At 32.5% G+C, this 9,741-nt stretch overlaps 1 protein-coding gene across 4 annotated transcripts in view; it reads right to left on the bottom strand.

Annotated features, from left to right (window-relative positions):
- Window positions 1-232: 232 nt before the first annotated feature.
- Window positions 233-9,741, bottom strand: part of OSBPL8 (oxysterol binding protein like 8) — a 760,079-nt gene continuing 750,570 nt past the window's right edge. For all 4 annotated transcript variants that reach the window (XM_053716764.1, XM_053716766.1, XM_053716765.1 and 1 more), the window contains 3 exons: window positions 8,246-8,351; window positions 6,966-7,071; window positions 233-6,399 (listed from right to left, as the gene is read on the bottom strand). In XM_053716764.1, the coding sequence (XP_053572739.1) occupies window positions 6,267-6,399; window positions 6,966-7,071; window positions 8,246-8,351 (345 nt within the window). In that variant the 3' untranslated portion in view covers window positions 233-6,266. The remainder of the gene's footprint in view (window positions 6,400-6,965; window positions 7,072-8,245; window positions 8,352-9,741) is intronic.

The raw sequence follows: 9,741 nt of genomic DNA, 5'->3' as shown, positions 1-9,741 counted from the left end.
AATATCTTGTTCTCTTCTCTCTTAGCCTATTTACATAATAATCATATAAGGTCCTGTGCGCCCCCTAGTAGTAACACACCCTTAGTGTTACTGATTGTTTCTTTTGACAGTATTAAAATGAATATATATTTAATACATAGATGTTCTTTTATCAAAAGCAAAGAGCAAAATTCAAAAGCTACCATTTCAGCTTGACAAACAGACTCCCATAAAAAGCAGACAAGACCAGAAATATTATGATCACATTTTTATTCTAAATGGAAATACAAAACTACTGACCAGTGGTAGTGCTTATTTTTTTCAAAAGCCATTTTACAAGTTGAACACAGATGAACATATAACATGCTTTAATAGACAAAACATTTCATTCTTTTATGTTACAACATTCCATCTCTTTGGCATTCTAAGCCAAACCACCTAGAAAATAAAATGTGCAGCTATGCAATCATCATTTTTAATTACATACAGAGGATCAACATACGAAATCATTAAACCAATATATATATATATATATATATATATATATATATATATATATATATATATATATATATATATATATATTTTAGATGTTTATTCACATTTTTCTTTGTTGGTTCTGGCTGTTCTTCGTTATCTAACACTGGTCATACTGATTATTTTTTTATTTAACAGTCTAGATTTATTTAAAAATATAACAATACAAAAAAAATAAAGCATTGGTGTTAAAATAACAGGCGTGCATAAAAAAATGAGTCCAGTTTACAAGATCATTATAACTAGCAAACAAAAACAAAATGAAATTTAGGAAAAATAAACTGTATTGACTCTTTTTCAAGACTTTTCATAGAAAGGTGAAACTTCCAAAGAATGTGTTGCTACTGTTCTTATAGTGAAAAGGTTTATCAAAGTATGTAGTTAAAATACAGAACATTAAACAACTTCAACTCTAAAGCTGTGACCCACAAATAAATGCTTTTAAAAAAAATGTCTATACACATGATAATGAAGTCACAATTTTGTGTATAAGAGGTCATTGATTGGTATTATGGCTATTAAGGATATGCCACAAATTGTTATGACTTCATTGTATACATACCAGTTACAAATGTAAATGTGTGAAGATATAAAGTCATAACTATTATCATGACACGTGTAAAATGGTGGATATTGCTGTTCTATAAACCACTCTACAACTGGAGGCCCTATCAGGAGTTAAAGAAACGCATTCTCTGATTAGTTAAAGCATGTCAATTTTTTAATTACTGACTATATTATTCAGTGATCTCCACAAGAGTTTTGCCAGCTGGGTGGCATTATGAAGTAGCTAGGTCGGGGGGGGGGGGGGGCAGTGAAATACTTTGCAATATTATAATATTTTCTGTTATTTATAAATGTTATGTAAAGAGCCATGATACCCAAATGTTGAAACACTTGGAAGTGACTAGAAAATACCACCTGAACATCTCTATGTAAATAAGAAATATATTTTACCTCTAAATGTCCTAAGTATTCAAACCCCATTGTAAGCAGCAAATCAGTATGCCTGTCCCGGGACAGGCAATGGAGCGAGCCTCAAGCACACTCATGTTATTTCCCTATTCAGTTTAAGGAAGTTTACTATGAAATCTCATGCGAGTTAAATGAAATCTCATGAGACCACAGTAAAAGAGTCCATGACCTCAGCACTGATGATGCTGAATGGCTGCTATTCATTTCTTCTTTTTTTTTACCTGCAGCTGGGCAGTAACTGAAATATAGCTTTTTACACAGAACTTACTCTGGTGAGCTGAGGAAATTGTGAGGTAAAATATCTTCCTTTTTTTGCATAGAGATTCTCAATTGATATTTTCCTGTCAGCTTTTAACAGTTATGGTGCATCACTTTCAAGTGACTTAGCATATGGGTATTATGTCCCTTTAAGCTATCCAAAGCACCAATTAATAGCATAATTAAACATAAATTGGTTTCATGATAATTTGGGCAACAAACTTTGAAAAAAGTTGTAATATTAGCTAATTGTAGCTTACATTATAGCCAGGTGGTTTGTCCATTAAATAGATCCTGGGGAGAACACAACTATTACTATATGTTTATCTCCAGCAAGAGGGTTAAAGGGACACTGAACCCATTTTTTTTCTTTTGTAATTCAGAAAGAGCATGCTATTTTAAGCAACTTTCTAATTTGCTCCTATTATCAATTTTTCTTCATTCTCTTGCTATCTTTATTTGAAAAAGAAGGCATCTAAGCTTTTTTTGGTTTCAGTACTCTGGACAGCACTTTTTATTGGTGGATGAATTTATCCACCAATCAGCAAGGACAACCCAGATTGTTCACCAAAAATGGGCCGGCATCTAAACTTACATTCGTGTATTTCAAATGAAGATACCAAGAGAATGAAGAAAATTTGATAATAGGAGTAAATTAGAAAGTTGCTTAAAATTTCATGCTCTATCTGAATCACGAAAGAAAAAAATTTGGGTACAGTGTCCCTTTAAACATACAGCCAGTGATTGGTGGGTAGTGCTACTGCCTCTTCCAATTGGCTGAGCATGTTAAAAACAGTCGTCTAAGGTCAGTGATACAAAAACAGCATATGCTCTAACGAACTAAACCATGTAATTATTTGCTTTAGAATGTACCTTAAAGTTAATCAGTAGAAGTTGTGCATTTTTTCTCCCTCAGGAATTAAGTGGCTAAATATCAGACAGCAAATGTTAAAGATCATTTTGAAAAACTAGAAGCATGGACTTCAATCCTATGGTCACATATGTATGGCACAAGCTTCAAAACCACCTCCTTTTATGCATCTGTTAAAAGGCACAATTAAACTATCATGAGAAGTAGCGTTAAACAGTGCACTTATTTCCTCCACAAAGTGCAAATCTCAGTTGCTATATAAACATCAGAGATAAATAAAGTAATACACAGCCATATAGTTTTATTTATCTCAACCATTCCTGAGGGAGAGTCAACAGGTTGAAATCAGCTTCAACATGGTTTCTCCAATGTCAAAATGTCTCTTTGTATCTCTTTAGAATTGAACAGTTACTGTGGTCTAACATGGGAATTACACTAAGCTACATAGTCTAACCCCCTGCCTTTGCACACCAGTAAGTAATAACCTCACATATTCTTATTTAGCAGGAATAAGTTTGCATTAAAATAAACTGCTATATGTTTTTCTTAGTGGCTAAACCCTACACAAACAAGTTCCTTTACTTAAGATAAAGTTAATCAGATACAACATTGCTCAAGTTCAGTTCACCGATAATTTTAATGACAGACAACCGCAATTCTTAAAAAATTCAGAACTGCAATTTGTGCTAATTCTTAGCATGAGAGATGCAAATGTATATGCTGCACTGTAATACGTGCTGAAGGATATGCAAGATGCAGATGTGCAATATTTATATATGTATATTGCTATTATATGGTTTTTACATAATTATAACCTATCCAATATACAATTTACAGTTGCTTGGCTTGCAATCTAGAAGACATCTTAGGCTGCAATTATCAGCTCAAAATGATGTTACTGTACAGAGGCCAAGGAAAGACTAGATTGCAAGTATTTCTGGTATCTACATTAAGTATGAAGTATATATAAATTTAGAATGCTTTTTAATGTGCAATAAGAATAAAATACTACAACTATAACATACATTTACCTCTTCATTGCCTGCTACACATAATGCTATGCATCCCTTTAAGGTCTGAAGAGGTTAAATTAAAAAATAAAATGTAAAAAAATCCAAAATACACCTATCAGTTAAAACAAAACATTAATTGCAGTTATGTGGTCTTCTTAATATAAATACATGTGCCTTTAAAAGATTTGTGAAAACAAGACAATTATTGGAGTTCATCGTTCTTATAGATTACTAATAATAACATACAAATATGTCAATATTCAACTTATTTGCTAAAGCTGAAATAAAGAAAATATACAAGTGATAGCATTGACGGAGGCTATCCAGTTCCTACGGGCACTTAAAGTGATGTATTACACAGTTGTATGGTTACGGAGTTCCATCTTTTTGATATGACACATAATATCAATTCAATACAGTATGTACTATTATCCACATAGTGGAAATATTATTTGATTTAGAATGAAACTGCGCATCATTATACCTATGCTAAACCTACATTAGAGAAGACCTCTTCTGGCTTCTTAAATAAAACTTTGGCAAATATGCAAAAGATCATTTCCCGCCTTGCAAGTAGTGTTGTAACATTATTCACATCTATTTAAAAATCGCAAGAGCTCAACCTTTTTTTCATATGATAAATAACCCACTTCATAACTAGTCTGTGTTGCCTGTGTAATTGAATTCTCAATATGGAAAACTAAAAATGTTAAGATATATAAATTAATGAATATTTTCATTTATTCCAAATTTGTGGAAGAGGTGGTTGTCCATTGTTTGATAGATTTTATACTTTTTATTGTTATGTATATATTTAGCAATGTGTTTTTTTATATGCAATCCAATTCAATGTAACAGACAAAACTTGTACATACTGATAATATTTCCATTGTTAATATTAACCATTTATAGGTATATAGTTGAGTTTTGCTACTTCTACTCTTCAAAGCATAAAAATCAAACTTATCTTAGATAAATGAAAAATGAGTTTTGTTAATGATAGTTCCCATCATCCTCCAAATAATTAACATAAATCCAAAGAAGGTATCAATATGTTTTCTTGATGAATCACATCTCCATGTATTGTATAGCACAACTAATTTGTCATGCAAACATTTACCCTTTGGTTATGAAAAACTAGATCAATGCTAAAATATTTCACAATGTAACAGTATAAAAGGATAATTGAAGCACAGAAAAAAAAATATTTTATGTTCCAAATCTTAAAAAATAAACAATATATTATTTTGGTCCTATAGCATTATGCTGAATTTGTTTTATATTTACAATATGGAGAAACTCAGTATAGACAGTTAATTTAATAGACCACATGCTAATAAACACTGCTATGCAATGTTTAGGATATATATATATATATATATATATATATATATATATATATATATATATATATATATATATATATACACACACACATATATATATATACACACACACACACACATATATATATATATATATAATTACACACACACACAAAAACACATTCCATTTTATTCTGGCATCCAAGGGGTTACATTTATAGAAGTGGGGTAGATCATATTCTAGAAATAAAAAGGGGGAATTTTCCGCTGGGAGCAGCAGTGCTCTTCAACTACTGAATGTCCCTTTAACTATGTGTTTAACCCCTTAACAGCAGTTAAACACAGAGAGTTGGTGCAGCCCTATTAAATGCACTAAATAATAAGAGCAGGTAATTTTTTCATTATCACGGCCCTTTAAAGGTCTGTGAAGGCAGCAAACAATTGACCTATTAAACGTGTTGACCTAAACAACATTAAAACTGTGAAGCAGAGATGAGATGAAATGATGGGACAGCAAAACTTTTTTTTTCTAACTTTGATTTTTCAAATTAGAATATATAATGTACACAATTTAAATTCACCATTCTATATTTGTTCTTATTTAAATTCAGAGCTAAATTGTTTGCAGCTTACTTTAACCTATACAGGCACTCACTATTATATACACACACACACTATATATATATATATATATATATATATATATATATATATATATACACACACACATACATACACACGCATATATATTTATATTTATATATATATACGCATATATTATTTATATATACATATATATATATATATACACACACATGCATATATATATACTTACAGAAAAGCAAGCACTCACTGGATCTTGAATACTAGTGCAATTTATCACAAATATGCACTACTATTCAAGAGTCAGTGAGTGCTAACTATTCTGTTTGAATTCATACTCTCTCTTTATATATATATATATATATATATATATATATATATATATATATATATATATATATATATATATATATATATATATAGTTTGTTTCCAAAAAACTGTAAAAGCCAAGTAGAGGAGGCTGGCACTTTTATAGTTGAGAATTGGGGGACAGATGCTGAATAAATAAGACAGAGGCTTTTACAGGGTCAAGACACTAGTTGTGACCATGGTATATATTTCACACGCATAGTCCAATTCCTTTTTTTCAGCAAGAGAGATTATAGGCTTCTCCAGAACACCAGTGGGGTTGAAAACGGTCCTAATCCAAAGTGCGATAGTTTCAGGTAACATTTTTCCCATAAAGTTTTATGTTTTTCCTCCCTTCATTTGAACAAGTAGTTAATGGCTATCTGAAGGAAAATCAAGAAGAAAATGATGTAGAAGTCTCTCTGTTGAAGAAAACTGCTCTCTGAGGTGGCATTTGAAGTAAGACGGTTCCGTAGAGCAATAATGTTCCTACAAAAGAGAATAAGAATATTAATATAGCACAAGGGTATATACATGTGATTGTTCCCACCTAATAAGTCACTTGCCAGAGCTAAATCCTGAACGCAATATCCTTGTTACATTAATAATAAAAAGGACAGAATATCAATTGTAGCAAACGGCAATGAGTGCCCTTAAAGGGATGTAAAAATCGACATGCTATAATTTGTTAAATCATGCAGCGTTTGTATTACTGACCCTAGATAAAAATATAAGGGGTTAAAGACAAACCTTGTAGGCCCCAAGCAGGACACATTAGAAGTTTGTAATCTAACTGCGCTGAGGCCTAATGTCCTCGTCAAGCTCAAAGAATTAATCCACCCGCTCCAAAGTGAATAAACAACTAAAATATCAAATGAGTGGCACTTAAACAGCACAGGAATGTGTATAAATAATATAAATCACGCTGTAATATATACAAAATAACACACATTTATAAGTAAAGATCATAAAATCTCTATGTGGAATAATAATATTAGTCAATTAAGAAGAAAGGACACAATTACAGCACATTCTGTTATGTTAAAATTATTTACCTGTTGATTTCTTCTTGTGTCTTTTTAATAGATTCTATGGCACTGTGAAGTTCCCCGTGGTCAGTCCCTTTCTTCCTAATACGGGTGCTATGAGTTGGTAGTTGCACTAAAAAGGTATTGGCAAAAGGTGCATTCATTTAGGGTATTACGGTTAATTATGTTAATTTTAGCCAAACATCTATTAAATTATTATATGCTTCAAATAGAGTGTAAATAGGTAATAACTGGAATTAAAAAGGGGGATGCCGAGCACTGCGTAAGAAGAACAAGCATCCTATTACAATCATGGTTGTAGTCAGGAGTAATTAAACAGGAATACATTACTATTATTCAGACTTAATGACTAGATGAACTACAGTTGAAAATAAACTGATTATAGTGGCACAGAATCAGGCCAGCTGTGTCTGCCATCCCCATAAAAGAACGAATATTTCCTCTCTGCATATGATCCCATCATTTAAAAGACGCAAAGAAAACAACCAATCTAATTATGCTCACAAAGCTGAGGACACAGTGTCTACCTTCTAGAGACATTAACCCTTTAAACATGAATGACAACACACTTTCATACAAATTACTCCTAAAACATAGACATCAAGAGAGAGTCGTCGTCCTGAGGGAGCCAATCCCCTATCAGCAATGTGGTAACTCTCCTCTGTTCAGTGGGTGTAACATCCCTGCATATTTGCATGATTACATTACACAGAATAGGGAAGTGCCCAGGGGCCCCCTTTCTCTCTGTTAGTGGTACAGCTGAGGGCCCTTACAGAGCACTAGTAATTAACAAAATAAATCTAGCAACAACACACAGAAGCTAAAATGACTAAATATTTTACTAATGGACATCCGTATTTCTAAAAATCTCCTCAGGTGCTGAAGATGTTCTATGACAGGCCGTTGTTTGTTAATTCTTCTTTATTACTGAAAGTAGTCAAACCCTTAAAGTTACAGACCACTTGTGTATTCACTGAATGATTGGGAGCATTACTTAATACGTACCCAATACTTTACTAAATATTGTATCTCTTATACTAGCCTATAAATCATTCATGATCACAGATGATTTAAATATTGGAACACAATTTTAAAATGGTTTGGAAGGAAAAGTGAAAAGAAGATTTGAGACATTTTGACAAACCAAATGAAAAAAATAAAGAAAATCTATATTCAAAATCAAAAAGTTATAGTCATCTACATACAGTAAGAAATTAGCAGACAAATGTATAAGTCCCAGATGATCCTACCAAACCAATCAAATATGTAAAATGATTTAATTTTACCTTCACTCCCAGATGAGTCTTGGTTATCAAGTTCTGGGGACGAACACCCACTTTCAATTTTCTTTTGCTGGTTACTTGTCTTGTGTTTTAGTTTGGGAACACAGACCTGTAAAAAATAAAAAAATAAACCTTAAGTTAATTAGTTTAAAAAAATGAATCTAACAGCACAGCAAAGAACTAATTCATATAATTAAAGGGAAATTGTAATCTCTTAGAGCATTTCATTACTACACAGATCGTTGATGGTAACTAAATGTTTGACCCCATCAAGGTAGGAAAACACACAGTTAATTTATGTAATTACAAAATGCTGGTTCAGTTGTGCAATAAATTAACATATTAGGTGAATAATTTGTGAACATTTTTTGAATGGATTAACACTTCATTTTCTGCAATTGTTTTTCTATCTCAAACTCCGCCCACCACATGACTTATTTGGAGAAGCCAATCAGGGCTTGCTGCTGGAGAAGACACAGCTGGTCATTATGTTAGCAAAACTTGTTTTGCAGTTACTGTCTAATCATCTCCGATGAAGCCAAATAGGGACATATTTGTGGCAGGGTTAGGCTTGTAAAGGCTGCCACATGCATGTTGAGTTCTTAGAACTGGAAAACCCACAATTTTCAGGAATTACAGGAAAGGGGGGGGGGAATAAAGTATATTGCATAGTTTTTTTATATTACAATCTCAACGTGTCAACTGTCTCTTTAAATTCAGGTGCCTACGTGGTTTGCCACTCCCTAGCAGAAAAAAGCTGCTGAGCCAACTCGGTGAGGGATATACACAGAAACACCAATCACCAGTTGTGTCCTACTTAATACTGGCAAAGGAGTGTACCTGCAGCGAGTTTATCTATGTGTTTAACCCCTTTGATAGTATGATACGCATTGTTACCATTGATATCCATGTCCTTTAAACATAGTGGTCTTCTGTGTTTCTTGAGGGAAGGAACTGGTCTAACTCATGAACAATACATTGAATTTTCTACAATCCTTCAATCACAAGCTCTATCTAGTAATTTTAGCGTAATATTTCCAGCATATGGTATAATTGTTAATATAAATGTTTTCAAAACATATAGTTCACTAGAGGGAACATTTTACATTTCTTTCATCTCTTGTTACAGCAACAGTTGCCAGACTGCTTCAAGCATAGAAAGAGTCATATTGCCACATGGTAACCTACGTATCTTTCTGAGATAAGATACAACTAAAATCAGTAAAGGGACAGCAAACACCTTGAGATTTTATATAAAATCTTTAGTTTTGCATAATGAAACAACTTTGTGATATACTGCCATTATTTATTTTGCCCCATTTTCATGTAATTTAGCTTTTAAAATAGAGCAATTTTTAACTCTCACCTAGAAATGCACCTGCTGACTTCTCAAGGGTATAACCCTGCTACATATCTGTCCCTAATTGGTTTTAACTGAGAACAACTGCAAGCCCAGAAGGACTCCTCCAAACAAGGCAAATAGTGGGTGGAGTTTGGCT

This window comes from Bombina bombina, chromosome 6 (assembly GCF_027579735.1).
Source record: "Bombina bombina isolate aBomBom1 chromosome 6, aBomBom1.pri, whole genome shotgun sequence".
Lineage (NCBI taxonomy): Eukaryota > Metazoa > Chordata > Amphibia > Anura > Bombinatoridae > Bombina > Bombina bombina.
Note: the sequence above shows the minus strand (reverse complement) of the source record. Positions and strands in the feature narration are given on the sequence as shown.